Source organism: Arachis stenosperma, chromosome 8 (genome assembly GCF_014773155.1).
Source record: "Arachis stenosperma cultivar V10309 chromosome 8, arast.V10309.gnm1.PFL2, whole genome shotgun sequence".
NCBI lineage: Eukaryota > Viridiplantae > Streptophyta > Magnoliopsida > Fabales > Fabaceae > Arachis > Arachis stenosperma.
The window spans coordinates 16028998-16044491 of NC_080384.1; the positions used below are offsets into that span (position 1 = coordinate 16028998).

At 37.7% G+C, this 15494-nt stretch overlaps 1 protein-coding gene across 2 annotated transcripts; it reads left to right on the forward strand.

The window, feature by feature from the left end:
* Positions 1 to 1250: 1250 nt before the first annotated feature.
* LOC130946496 (protein EXORDIUM-like 2) lies at positions 1251 to 2604 on the forward strand. 2 transcript variants are annotated; one of them, XR_009072288.1, is made up of 2 exons: positions 1251 to 2296; positions 2391 to 2604. XR_009072288.1 is itself a non-coding variant. In XM_057875258.1 (2 exons), the coding sequence occupies exon 1, from the start codon at positions 1272 to 1274 to the stop codon at positions 2241 to 2243; it is 972 nt and encodes a 323-aa protein (XP_057731241.1). In that variant the 5' UTR covers positions 1251 to 1271; the 3' UTR covers positions 2244 to 2270; positions 2391 to 2604. The 2 variants fall into 2 exon arrangements, 1 of the variants encoding a protein (XP_057731241.1); XM_057875258.1 differs by having other exon boundaries at positions 1251 to 2270.
* Positions 2605 to 15494: the final 12890 nt, after the last annotated feature.

A 15494-nucleotide genomic window follows, 5' to 3' on the forward strand; every position in this document is an offset into this window, starting at 1 on the left:
TGATCAACTTTGGCTGCGTTGTTACTAACAAGAAGCTGCGTTCAACCGCTACATATCCGATTAAAAGCAATTTAGTGTTGATTTTATGAATCCGCGTTGCCAGATTCACGGTGGGGTTCAATAATTTACTTATTGGCTACTTTATCTGCGTTTTGGTTGATTGATCTTAAGTAGTAGTGTGCTCCTTCTCTTTAGGCCGAATAGTAGTTGAGCACCTCATCAGTATCACGCGGCAGAATCAATAATCTTCTTGAACAACAAGAAGAGAATTAATTAATACCCTAACCATTCCCTTTAACTTCCTCTAAAGACTTTATTTACCTGTCATTGTTTCAATGTTCATTGACACCTGCCTAACCTGGTCCTCCAGTGCTCACATTCTAACCACCCCAAAACAGCTTTTTACCTGCTAATGTTTCTGTTTTATGTTTGTGACAAACATATATAACTAGCTAGTTACGAATAATAATTAAGCATAATACGTATAAGATTAATTACCTGATTTTCGTGAGATTTGATCTAATTCAATTCGAGTTCCTTGTATTTTTTTAGTTAAGAAAAATGTTAGAGGACTAGTAAAATTTATTGGTTTTAGTCAACAATCAGTTAGTAATATTTAAAAGTGTACACTAAAAATATATTGTTTGATTATTAAACTAAAAAATTAAGTTGATAATTAAAAATACTAACAAAAAACAATAAATTTTATTAACTCTAAAACTTAGAATGAAAAAAAAAAAACCCATAAATTCGGCCAAAAGTTAGAAGTGGAAAATGTAATTCGCCCTTAATATACACATAACAAGAGATGATACTACCTAAACATACTATGTTTAACATCATAACCTTTAGAAGAAAAAACTAGGGAGCCAATAGAGTATTTGTATAATGTGTATAATTAATTATTTATTAAAAAATAAACATCCAACGTAAAATACTACTAAATTTTTAAACACAATACACGTATATTATCTAAAATAATCATAAGTACTAGGAATAATATATTCTACTGAATTGAACATTCCTATACCCCTATTATACATATTGTATAGATATTCTATTAGCTCCCTGTACTTCGTCAAAAATAAAATAAAAATAGATCCAATAGAGGATATATATGATGTTCAACCATTATTGCATTTCCAAACTGTACATGTATATATAAATACCCCTATGTATTTGATGTTGAATTTGCTCGGACACCGGAACATACGTCAAATTCCAACTTGACTAAGAGTATAATTCAGCAAACACTAAAATTACCATATATAATGCGTCGTGGTTGTGGTTTCAATTTAAACCTTCTCCTCCTCTTCCTCCTCCTCCTCCTATGGTACAACCCAAACACTTTGGAAGCCACCGCCACAGCCACGCCTTTCAGCCAAATGCTAGCATTGGTTCAACAAGAACCCGTGGTTCTCAAGTACCACAAGGGTCCCCTCTTAAAGGGTAACCTCACTCTCAACCTCCTTTGGTACGGTAACTTCACCCTCACACAACGCTCTATTATTCTCAACTTCATTCAATCCCTAACCGTCTCCTCCATCCATCGCGGCCGCACTCAATCACCCTCCGTTGCCTTATGGTGGCAAACCACCGCTACCTACACAGGACGCCCATGCACCCTCACCGTAGGGAATCAAATCCTCGATCACACTTACTCCCTCGGCAAATCCCTCAAAGCCAGCCAGCTCATAGCCCTTGCTTCAACGAAAACAGAAATAACCGCTGACGGTTATAACAGAATCCACGTGGTCCTAACTGCTGCTGACGTGGCAGTTGAGGATTTCTGCATGAACCAGTGCGGGACTCATGGATCCTTACGCGCCGGGAAAAAGCGCGTGGTTTACGCTTGGGTGGGCAACCCGGAGAGTCAATGTCCAGGGGAGTGCGCGTGGCCATTTCACCAGCCTCTATACGGACCTCAGACTCCGCCGCTGGTTCCGCCGAACGGGGATGTAGGAATGGACGGAATGGTGATAAGCCTCGCGACGGTGTTGGCTGGGGTGGTGACAAACCCGTTCGGAAATGGCTACTACCAAGGAACGGCGATGGCGCCGCTGGAGGCGGTGTCAGCGTGTACAGGAATGTTCGGGAAAGGAGCGTATCCTGGTTACGCCGGTGAAGTTCCGGTAGACAAAAGGACGGGGGCTAGCTATAACGCCGTCGGGATGCGGGGGCGGAGGTTTTTGTTGCCGGCGATGTGGGACCCTCTTACTTCCAGCTGCAAGACGCTCGTGTGAATTGTGATGATTTTCTATGTCACCATGGTTAATTCTTTAATGCTACCATCTAGGTGTTCAAATGAGACAAAAAAAAATGACCTTTTCTTATTTTTTATTTTAAAATTAGAGTATTACTATTTACACGGAGTTTCAATTTTTATGCAGGGAGAATTTGGAAATACTTGGAAAACGGAGAGAGTGTGTGTGTGTGTTTTTTTTGGGACACTATGAAACCTAGGTACATGATAAAGAGTATATGTAGTAACCTCTTAATTCGTGCATTTGTCTGAGTTATTCTTACTTGTAACAACAATCTTTAGAGTGAACAATGAAATTTGTTGCCACCTACTATTCTTATGTTTTCCGGTGTTACTATATAGAAAATACAGTTGGTGTAGATAAAGTAGCTCGAATATTTTCACCCATAAAATCGCTATTAGCTAAGATATGCTACTGCCCTTTATTTTCTTTTGTCATAATCGTTGCAGTAGGACTCAATCTCGATCCCTTGAGCTTTTTAATATGGTTCTTTAAAAGAAATTAGATGATCATTAAACTGAGGCCTTAGTCACCTACTGATCTTTATTTAATTGCGCCTAACATGTGAGTTGTAAGGGTAAAAAATTCAACAGGCTATGGGTGGTGTGACGACAAAAAGGATGCGGATCATGAATATCATAGGGCTGTCAGAATCGTCTCTAGTAACAAGGAAGAACACAGCTCCAACAGAGGCAGCAATGGAAGAAACTGAATCATGGTGGAAAAGAAACTAGTGAAGGAACAGATACCAGAGAATCAAAAACTCAGAAGATGGGAAAAAGGCGGGAGAGGAGCGACGGTCCTAGGAATTTACTTTGGGCTAATGGGCTATGAATAAGCGTATTATTTTTATAATAATATGAATAAGAATTTTATTGGCCTGCTAAATGATGCATCTCATTACACTAGTTGGCCCAATAACCAAATTTGGGTAGGAAAAAAAAATCTAGAAGTCCATATATAAATATAACAGGCTTTAAAGTTTAAATCATGATCAGTTGATCACTATCATTACCACTCCTTAAAATGCTTTGAAATTCTAATATGGAAAAAAATGCTTTGAAATTCTTGTACTTGGTGCTTCTACATTATGTGACTTGGTTAAAACAGTGTTTTATAAATTCCTCTTATTAGTTATTATTACCAAATTGAAATCCTCTTATTTTGTAAATTAAACAAGGAATTCAATGTTGTCCTGTTTGGTCATTGTTTTATCTTCATTTACAACTGAATTAACTCGTTGATAAGCATCAAAAGACCAATCACTTATGTAAAATTTATTTGTAAGTATTGAGACTGGATCGGAGGATTGAGATTCAATATCATATTTAGTGAATAAAGATTGAAACTAAAATTTTAATTTTGAAATACAAAATTTTAGTCATTTCAATACTTTTAAAAAATAAAAATACAAAAGATTAAAATTTTTAGAAACGAATACTAAAACTTAAATAATATTTATCTTCTAAATTACCCTCATCCAACTTTTTAAACTCTAAAATTAACCACATCTTCCCTTTTCCTCTCAAACCATGCCTCAATCTCATGCAACTTCCATCTCCCCGCCACCTCTAACACCGTCGACGTGGTTAGATAACGACATTGACGATGCGTCTGTTCTCAGATCGTATGTTCTCGTTGCATTCAAGGAGTTCCTAATAGCAGAGTCACCACTCCACATGACACGAATTCTGTGGGACAAACTGAGAATTGTTATATGCCAATTGGTTCAATTACAAGAGTAATAACTAAGAGAATAAAGGAAGGTTTTGCAAATATGGCTAAATCATTTGCTCATAAGATGCATCAAGAATTGGGCAAGACAATGATTAATGATTATTGAAAGTCAAACGTCTTACTATTTACAAGATGCATTGAAGACTCCCGTTAGTTAAGATGAATTAAATAGGTATCACTTTCTTAGTATTTATTTTATGTTTATTTTATTCTAGTTTGTTTTGTTTGTTTTAGGCCCAGTTATGACTTGACCCATTTTTATTTCAGTGAAATTATAAGTTAGAGTTTTAAATTTAAGAGGTATAAAAATTCTCTAAAATCTGGTAAACACTTTTTTTCTTAATTTTGATTAATAAAACTTTTTTTTAGTTTTTTTGAAAAATTTGAGTGTAAACAAGAGATGTAGAATGATTTCCTTAACTGTTGCATCATGAAATCAAATTGAGGTAGAGAAATCAATTTTTTTTATTTTCTATCTTATTCTGAGTTACATTCCATATCATTTGATATCAGATTTCAGGTATTAGATTAATCCTTATTAATTTATATTTATTCTTTTTTAACCTAATTAAAAAACACGCGTCATTCCTTGCGTCGTCTATTATTCATCTTCGTGCCTTTATTCATCTCTTTTTGTTCCTTCTTGTTATTGTCTCTTTTATTGTTTATTGTTTCCTTACTGTTCGTGGTTTCCTTTTATTTCTCCATTGCATTAGGTTTCTTTTTTTTCATAGCATTAGGTTTATTTTTTTAAAAAAAATCTACAAAAGCAACTATTACCATTACTTTCTCATTCAACTCTTTGTACAAGTTAAATTAGAACATTTAGTGTCAGAAGACAAAACAAAAAATAGCAAGACAAAAATAGCGTTTAGTGTACAAAAAAAAGAGTTGTGCTATGTAAAATAATTAACTAATAAATTAATTATTATTTAAAGAAATTAGAAAATCAAATTTTATAGTTTCATGAAGTAGAAATAGTTAAAATATGAATTTTAATATTAATTTTAAAGATTTTGAACTAAAAACGGACCAACAGGTCGAACCGATCAAACTGGGCCCAATGCCCGGCCCATTCACTTTCTTATAAGTGGCTTCAGCCACTTTTCCCTCAAGCAAAAGGGAATTCACGCAAAGAAGGGAGAAAATGGACGTCGGAAATCCACCAAAATTCAATCGCCCGTAACTTTCAATCCGGAGTTTCGATTGACGAGACGTCAGCGGTCACACGTTCGGCTCAGAGTTCTCTACAAAATTCATAGATCAATTTGGTAAGAATATAGGAATTTCTTACTTAGTCACTCTTTCCTAATTTTAAAATGTAAGGTTTTGATTTTGAGAGATTATGTGGTTTTGATGTTCTAGGGTCGAATTAGTTCGTGGATAGTGTTGGGCTTTGTCCATTTCATCCATGGATAAGGTAAAGAACTGTTGAACCCTAGTGAATTGGTGATTTAGTGAGCTCAATGTTTGTTATAATGATATTGTGTGAGTTAGATTGTGTTCTTATTGATTTAGAATTTAATTGGACAGTTTGGAACGAAATCCACGTGATTAAGCTTGAGGAATTGACGTTTGGAAGCTTGGAGCTTGTGAAAGGATAGGTTTTTGAGTTGTTCCGGGATTAGGGAGAAATCGGCCAATGTATGATTTTGATTTTTCGAAGTTAATATTTAATGTCACGTGAAAACTTAGGCTAGAAGACCTTAAGATAGGAATGAACTAAATGAATTACGATGAATTGTGTTGATGGTATATGATGTGTGATTCGATTTTTGTATTAATTTGCTATTAGAGTTGGTTGTTTTGGAAAAAGATTTAATATTGTAATTGGTTTGATTTTAAAATAATTTGATACTAGAAATGATTTGAATGACTGAGACGTGTTTGGTTTGGTGGTTAGGACCCTTGAGGAGTGACAAAAGTATGAGTTTCAGAGGAGTTGCTGCCAAAGTTTTTATGAAAATTAGAGATTTCATTTGAAGTGGTTATTTATAAAAATTTGAATTTTTAAGGATTTTATAATTTGATTTTGAGCTATTAAGAAAAGGATTACATTTTGAGTTTGTTTTATTTAGAAAAGAATGAATGGTGTTTTGAATTTGAATTCTTGATGAACAGAATGGGAGGAATGCTGATGATGGAATGAGCATGAAGAATGACGAGATTATAATTTTGAAGTATGATTTTGAATGAAATCGAATGATAATGAGAATGGGTTTGAAAAATGAATTTGAATTTGATTGAGATATATGTGATCGGGTAAGAGGCAGTGTCGTTGTCCACTTGCTCTGGGTAAAGGTTCAAGAAAGTGATGATGATGGTTAGATGGTCTGAGAAGAAGGAGGTTGGTTATGAAAATGAGGAATGATAATAGTTGATTTAATTATGATTTATGAATGAATTATATTAATATTGATTTTATTTATGTTTGAGATGTTCCACCAGATTTTAAAAAAAATTATTTTGTGGGAGTCGTGGTTATTTACCGCCCACCAGATTGGATATGGAATTATTTTTGTGGGGATTGTGGTTATTTACTGCCCATATGTCTGCTGTTTTCCAATTGAAAATGTCTGTGGGAATCAAGGTAGTTTACCACCCGCAGATGGTAGGGATCGAGGTGGTTTACCGCTTACCAGGTGAGGATTGTGGTATTGTACCGCTCATCAGTTTTCAAGAGGACGAAGCCCGAGTTAGCTACCAAACATGTCAGGTTGGCTATATAACTGGCAAATGAGACTCATCAGCCATAGAGTAGGCATACATTATATGCATATGTGTGTTTTGTTTGATTGTGTGTTAATTGGGCTTGACTATGTGATTTTTATGCTTATTTGCTATATTTGCTACCTGTTGTATCTGTATCCTACTTGTGTTTGCTTTGTCTGTATTGCTTGTCTGTGCACCGAAGTTTTGGAGGAATGGAGGAAACGAAAATGAAGGACTAGATCACAATTAGATTGGAGAAGACAGAGAGTGAATTGTAGGGTTAGAGTTTAATGAAACAGAAAGTGAATTGTAGAATTAGAGTTAGATTGATACTTGGATACTTTAGAGAGTTTTACCAAATTTATGGTTTGGTTTACCCCCTTTAAGTTTATGTCTGAGTGACAGAGTTCTAGGATTGCCTTTGTCTTTTTCGGAACCTTTTATATCAACTATGTGGGCATCTTTATCATGCTAAGAACCTCCGGTTCTCATTCTATGCATATTGTTGCTTTTCAGATGCAGGTTAGGAGGTATCTCATTAAACATTCTAGAGACTCTGTGGAAGCAAAAAACTATGGAGACTTAGGGTTGTATTTTATTTATGTTTATATATGTATATAGATTCTCCATCTTGTATTTTATGCTTGTCCCTTTTAGAGGTTGACTTGGAGAAACAGGTTAGTTTTACGAGCCTGTGATATTTTGGGTTATATATATATATATATATATATATATACTTTGGCTGCCCTTTGCTTTGCAGGTCGAGTTCGGAGCTTGATATTTGTATTTTGGAATTCTAATTTATGTTTATGGTCTTTTAGCCTTCTTTCGATCTTACTTATCTGTCTACGCTTATCTTTCGTGAGCGACGCGATTTCTATTTCAATTTTGCTTAACTTTCGTTTTCCAAGACTCCTAGTTATAACTTTTTTCAACTATATTTATGTACATATTTTTTTAGAGGTCGTAACGCCTCACCACCCCCTGATTTACGTCCTCAGCGTAAAATTTTGTGGGGTAGAGTGTTACAGATATTTCTATGGATTTTGTTCTTGGTTTGCCTTAAACTAGAAAAGGTAGAGATAGCATTTTTTTGTGGTAGACAGGTTTACTAAAATAGCTCATTTTGTTGCATGTCGTAAAACTGATGATACAATAAATATTGCTGATCTGTTCTTTAGAGATGTTGTGCACTTGCATAGTATTTTTCAAACTATTATTTTTTATCGTGACATAAACTTTTTGAGTCATTTTTGGAAAGTGTTATAAGGTAAATTAAGCACAAAATTATTATACTCTATTACTTGTCATCCTTAGACAAATAGTCAAACTGAAGTAGTAAATAGAACATTAGGTACCTTGTTACGTACTATTGTTGGTAAGTATTTGAAAACTTGAAAATATTGTTTACCTTTTATTGAGTTTGTTTATAATAGAGCCCTTCATTTTTCTACAGGTTTTTCTCCTTTTGAACTTGTATATGATTTTAATCCTTTAACTGTTTTCGACTTGTTACCTTTATCTTTGAGTGATCTTGTTAACTTTGATGCAGAAGATAAAGTTGAAAAGGTTAAAACAATGCATTTGAAAGCACGTGAGTTGTTTGAAAAGAAAAACAAGTTGACAGCTTAAAGGGTGAATAAAGATCGAAGATAACTTATCTTTGAATTTGGTGACTGTGTATGGGTTCATTTGAGAAAGAAAAGGTTTCCTACTCAAAGAAAATTCAAGTTGGACCCTAGGGGAGTGGTGCACGAAATTGCGATCATCAATGGCGCCATCAACATGGTACGCTCAATTGCAATCTCAACTCTTTATCACAACTTCGCACAACTAACTAGCAAGTGCACTGGGTCGTCCAAGTAATAAACCTTACGCGAGTAAGGGTCGATCCCATGGAGATTGTTGGTATGAAGCAAGCTATGGTCACCTTGTAAATCTCAGTCAGGCAGATTCAAATGGTTATGGATGATTTATGAATAAAGCAGAAAATAAAGATAGAGATACTTATGTAATTCACTGGTGAGAATTTCAGATAAGCGAATGGAGATGCTTTGTCCCTTCCGTCTCTCTGCTTTCCTACTGTCATCATCAAATCCTTCTTACTCCTTTCCATGGCAAGCTGTATGTTGGGCATCACCGTTGTCAGTGGCTACAGTCCCATCTTCTCAGTGAAAATATTCAACGCGCTTTGTCACAGCACGGCTAATCATCTGTCGGTTCTCAATCAGGTTGGAATAGAATCCAGTGATTCTTTTGCGTCTGTCATTAACGCCCAGCCTTTAGGAGTTTGAAGCTCGTCACAGTCATTCAATCCTTGAATCCTACTCAGAATACCACAGACAAGGTTTAGACCTTCCGGATTCTCTTGAATGCCGCCATCAATTCTAGCTTATACCACGAAGATTCTGATTAAGGAATCCAAGAGATATCCACTCAATCTAAGGTAGAACAGAGGTGGTTGTCAGGCACACGTTCATAGGTGAGAATGATGATGAGTGTCACGGATCATCACATTCATCAAGTTGAGGAACAAGTGATATCTTAGAACAAGAATAAGCTGAATTGAATAGAAGAACAATAGTAATTGCATTAATACTCGAGGTACAGCAGAGCTCCACACCTTAATCTATGGTGTGTAGAAACTCCACCGTTGAAAAGACATAAGTGATAAGGTCTAGGCATGGCCGAATAGCCAGCCTCCCATGATCTAAGAACTAAACGTCCAAAGATGATCCTAAAATCTAAAGTGATCAAAGATTCAAAGATCCAAAGATGAAAATACAATAGCAAAAGGTCCTATTTGTAGAGAACTAGTAGCTTAGGGTTTACAAAGATGAGTAAATGACATAAAAATCCACTTCCGGGCCCACTTGGTGTGTGCTTGGGCTGAGCATTGAAGCTTTCATGTGTAGAGACTTTTTCTAGAGTTAAACGCCAGCTTTTGTGCCAGTTTGGGCGTTTAACTCCCATTCTTGCGCCAGTTCCGGCGTTAAACGCCAGAATTCTTGAGCTGACTTGGAACGCCTGTTTGGGCCATCAAATCTCGGGCAAAGTATAAACTATTATACATTGCTGGAAAGCCCAAGATGTCTACTTTCCAACGCAATTAAGAGCGCGCCAATTGGGTTTCTATAGCTCCAGAAAATCCACTTCGAGTGCAAGGAGGTCAGAATCCAACAGCATCTGCAGTCCTTTTCAGTCTCTGAATCAGATTTTTGCTCAGGTCCCTCAATTTCAGCCAGAAAATACTTGAAATTACATAAAAACACACAAACTCATAGTAAAGTCCAGAAAAGTAAATTTTAACTAAAAAATAATAAAAATATAATAAAAACTAACTAAAACATACTAAAAACATACTAAAAATAATGCCAAAAAGCGTATAAATTATCCGCTCATCACAACACCAAACTTAAATTGTTGCTTGTCCCCAAGCAACTGAAAATCAAATAAGATAAAAAGAAGAGAATATGCAATGAATTCCAAAAACATCTATGAAGATCAGTATTAATTAGATGAGCGGGGCTTTTAGCTTTTTGCCTCTGAACAGTTTTGGCATCTCACTCTATCCTTTGAAATTCAGAATGATTGGCTTCTATAGGAACTCAGAATCCAGATAGTGTTATTGATTCTCCTAGTTAAGTATGATGATTCTTGAACACAGCTACTTTATGAGTCTTGTCCGTGGCCCAAAGCACTCTGTCTTCCAGTATTACCACCGGATACATACATGCCACAGACACATAACTGGCTGAACCTTTTCAGATTGTGACTCAGCTTTGCTAGAGTCTCCAATTAGAGGTGTCCAGGGTTCTTAAGCACACTCTTTTTGCCTTGGATCACGACTTTATTTTTTTATTTTTTTTCTTTTTCTTTTTCTCTTTTTTTTTTTTGTATTCACTGCTTTTTCTTGCTTCAAGAATCATTTTTATGATTTTTCAGATCCTCAGTAACATGTCTCCTTTTTTCATCATTCTTTCAAGAGCCAACATTCATGAACAACAAATTCAAAAGACATATGCACTGTTCAAGCATACATTCAGAAACCAAAAATATTGCCACCACATCAAAATAATTAATCTGTTATAAAATTTAAAATTCATGCAATTCCTCTCTTTTTCAATTAAGAACATTTTTTTTCATTTAGGAAAGGTGATGGATTCATAGGACATTCATAACTTTAAGGCATAGACACTAAAACACTAATGATCATAAGACACAAACATAGATAAATATAAGCATAAAAATTCGAAAAACAAAGAAAAATAAAGAACAAGAAAATTAAAGAACGGGTCCACCTTAGTGATGGCGGTTTGTTCTTCCTCTTGAAGATCTTATGGAGTGCTTGAGCTCCTCAATGTCTCTTCCTTGCCTTTGTTGCTCCTCTCTCATGATTCTTTGATCTTCTCTAATTTCATGGAGGAGGATGGAATGTTCTTGGTGCTCCACCCTTAATTGTCCCATGTTGGAACTCAATTCTCCTAGGGAGGTGTTGATTTGCTCCCAATAGTTTTGTGGAGGAAAGTGCATCCCTTGAGGCATCTCAGGAATTTCATGATGAGTGGGATCTCTTGTTTGCTCCATCCTTTTCTTAGTGATGGGCTTGTCCTCATCAATGAGGATGTCTTCCTCTATGTCAATTCCAACTGAATAACAGAGGTGACAAATGAGATGAGGAAAGGCTAACCTTGCCAAGGTAGAGGACTTGTCCGCCACCTTATAAAGTTCTTGGGCTATAACCTCATGAACTTCTACTTCCTCTCCAATCATGATGCTATGAATCATGATAGCCCGGTCTATAGTAACTTCGGACCGGTTGCTAGTGGGAATGATTGAGCGTTGGATAAACTCCAACCATCCCCTAGCCACGGGCTTGAGGTCATGCCTTCACAGTTGAACCGGCTTCCCTCTTGAATCTCTCTTCCATTGAGCGCCCTCTTCACAAATGTCTATGAGGACTTGGTCTAACCTTTGATCAAAGTTGACCCTTCTAGTGTAAGGGTGTTCATCTCCTTGCATCATGGGCAAGTTGAATGCCAACCTTATATTTTCCGGACTAAAATCTAAGCATTTCCCCCGAACCATTGTAAGCCAAGTCTTTGGGTCCGGGTTCACACTTTGATCATGGTTCTTGGTGATCCATGCATTGGCATAGAACTCTTGAACCATTAAGATTCTGACTTGTTGAATGAGGTTGGTAAGAACTTCCCAACCTCTTCTTTGAATCTCATGTCGGATCTCCGGATATTCACTCTTTTTGAGTTTGAAAGGGCCTCGGGGATCACCTTCTTCATGGCCACAACTTCATAGAAGTGGTCTTGATGCACCCTTGAGATGAATCTCTCCATCTCTCATGACTCGGAGGTGGAAGCTTTTGCCTTCTCTTTCCTCTTTCTAGAGGTTTCTCCGACCTTAGATGCCATAAATGGTTATGAAAAAACAAAAAGCAATGCTTTTACCACACCAAACTTAGAAGGTTTGCTCTTCCTCGAGCAAAAGAAGAAAGAAGAGAGTAGAAGAAGAAGAAATAGAGGAGATGGAGGTGGCTTTGTGGTTCGGCCAAGGGGGAGAAGTAGTGTTTAGGTTGTGTGAAAATGAAGGAGTGAAGATGGGTTTATATAGGAGTGGAGAGGGGTGTATTGTTCGGCCATGTATGGGTGGGTTTGGGAGGGAAAGTGGTTTGAATTTGAATGGTAAGGTAGGTGGGGTTTTATGAAGGATGGATGTGAGTGGTGAAGAGAATGGTAGGATTTGATAGGTGAGGGGTTTTTTTGGGGAAGAGCTATTGAGGTGATTGGTGAATGGGTGAAGAAGAGAGAGGGAGGTGGGGTATGTGGGGATCCTGTGGGGTCCACAGATCCTGAGGTGTCAAGGATAGTTCATCCCTGCACCAAGTGGCGAGCAAAATTGCTCTTTCTGCCAATCCTGGCGTTAAATGCCGGGCTGGTGCCCATTTCTGGCGTTTAACGCCAGCTTGGTATCCATTCCTGGCGTAAAACGCCAGTCTGGTGCCCCTTTCTAGCGTTAAACGCCCAGAATGGTGCCAGACTGGGCGTTAAACGCCCATTTGTTGCCCTTACTGGCGTTTAAATGCCAGCAAGGTTTTCCTCCAGGGTGTGCTATTTTTCTTTCTATTTTTCATTCTGTTTTTGCTTTTTCAATTGATTTTGTGACTTCCCATGATCATCAACCTATAGAAAACATAAAATAACAAAGGGAAATAGATAAATATAACATTGGGTTGCCTCCCAACAAGCGCTTCTTTAATGGCAGTAGCTTGACAGTGGGCTCTCATGAAGCCTCACAGATGTCTAGAGCAATGTTAGAACCTCCCAACACCAAACTTAGAGTTTGAATGTGGGGGTTCAACACCAAACTTAGAAGTTGGTTGTGGCCTCCCAACACCAAACTTAGAGTTTGACTGTGAGGGCTCTGTTTGACTCTGTTTTGAGAGAAGCTCTTCATGCTTCCTCTCCATGGTAACAGAGGGATATCCTTGAGTCTTAAACACAAAGGATTTTTCATTCACTTGAATGATTAATTCTCCTCTGTCAACATCAATCACAGCCTTTGCTGTGGCTAGGAAGGGTCTGCCAAGGATGATAGATTCATCCATGCACTTCCCAGTCTCTAGGACTATGAAATCAGCAGGGATGTAATGGTCTTCAACCTTTACCAGAACATCCTCTACCAGTCCATAAGCTTGTTTTCTTGAATTGTCTGCCATCTCTAGTGAGATTCTTGCAGCTTGTACCTCAAAGATCCCTAGCTTTTCCATTACAGAGAGAGGCATGAGGTTTATGCTTGACCCTAGGTCACACAGAACCTTCTCAAAGGTCATGGTGCCTATGGTACAAGGTATTGAGAACTTCCCAGGGTCCTGTCTCTTTTGAGGTAATTTCTGCCCAGTCAAGTCATCCAGTTCTTTGGTGAGCAAAGGAGGTTCGTTCTCCCAAGTCTCATTACCAAATAACTTGTCATTTAGCTTCATGATTGCTCCAAGGTACTTAGCAACTTGCTCTTCAGTGACATCTTCATCCTCTTCAGAGGAAGAATACTCGTCAGAGCTCATGAATGGTAGAAGTAAATCCAATGGAATCTCTATGGTCTCAGTGTGAGCCTCAGATTCACATGGTTCCTCATTAGGGAACTCATTGGAGGCCAGTGGACGTCCATTGAGGTCCTCCTCAGTGGCGATCACTGCCTCTTCCTCCTCTCCAAGTTCGGCCATGTGGGTCATGTTAATGGCCTTGCATTCTCCTTTTGGATTCTATTCTGTATTGCTTGGAAGAGTACTAGGAGGGAGTTCAGTAACTTTCTTGCTCAGCTGTCCCACTTGTGCCTCCAAGTTTCTAATGGAGGACCTTGTTTCAGTCATGAAACTTTGAGTGGTTTTGATTAGATCAGAGACCATGGTTGCTAAGTCAGAGTGGCTCTGCTTAGAATTCTCTGTCTGTTACTGAGAAGATAATGGAAAAGGCTTGCCATTGCTAAACCTGTTTCTTCCACCATTATTGTTGTTGAAACCTTGTTGAGATCTCTGTTGATCCTTCCATGAGAGATTTGGATGATTTATCCATGAAGGATTATAGGTGTTTCCATAGGGTTCTCCCATGTAATTCACCTCTTCCATTGAAGGATTCTCAGGATCATAAGCTTCTTCTTCAGATGAAGCGTTCTTAGTACTGCCTGGTGTAGCTTGCATTCTTTGAGAAATCATATTGACTTGCTGAGTCAATATTTTGTTCTGAGCCAATATGGCATTCAGAGTATCAATCTCAAGAACTCCTTTCTTCTAATTCGTCCCATTGTTCACAGGATTCCTTTCAGAAGTGTACATGAATTGGTTATTTGTAACCATTTCAATGAGTTCTTGAGCTTCTGTAGGCGTCTTCTTCAGATGAAGAGATCCTCCAGTAGAGCTGTCCAATGACATCTTGGACAGTTCAGACAGACCACCATAGAAGATACCTATGATGCTCCATTCAGAAAGCATGTCAGAGGGACACTTTCTGATCAACTGTTTGTATCTTTTCCAAGCTTCATAGAGGGATTCTCCTTCCTTCTGTCTGAAGATTTGGACTTCCACTCTAAGCTTACTCAATTTTTGAGGTGGAAAGAACTTTGCCAAGAAGGCATTGACTAGCTTTTCCCAAGAGTTCAGGCTTTCTTTAGGTTGTGAGTCCAACCATATCCTAGCTCTGTCTCTTACAGCAAAAGGGAACAACATAAGTCTGTAGACCTCAGGGTCAACCCCATTAGTCTTGACAGTGTCACAGATTTGTAAGAACTCAGCTAAAAACTAATGAGGATCTTCCAATGGAAGTCCATGGAACTTGCAATTCTGTTGCATTAGAGAAACTAATTGAGGCTTAAGCTCAAAGTTGTTTGCTCCAATGGCAGGGATAGAGATTTTTCTCCCATAGAAGTCGGAAGTAGGTGCAGTAAAGTCACCCAGCACCTTCCTTGCATTGTTGGCATTGTTGTTGTTTTCGGCTGCCATGTCTTCTTCTTGTTTGAAGATTTCTGTTGGGTCCTCTACAGAGAGTAGTGCTTTAGCTTCTCTTAGCTTTCGCTTCAAGGTCCTTTGAGATTCAGGGTCAGCCTCAACAAGAATGCTTTTGTCTTTGCTCCTGCTCATATGAAAGAGAAGAGAACAAGAAAATATGGAATCCTCTATGTCACAGTATAGAGATTCCTTGAGGTGTCAGAGGAAAAGAAAAATAGAAGGAAGAGGGTAGAAAAAGAATTCGAACTTATCTAGAAAGATAGAATTCG

Bases quoted from the DNA above. Each gene is read 5' to 3' on its own strand.
- LOC130946496 (XM_057875258.1), top strand. From the start codon at position 1,272: ATGCGTCGTGGTTGTGGTTTCAATTTAAACCTTCTCCTCCTCTTCCTC.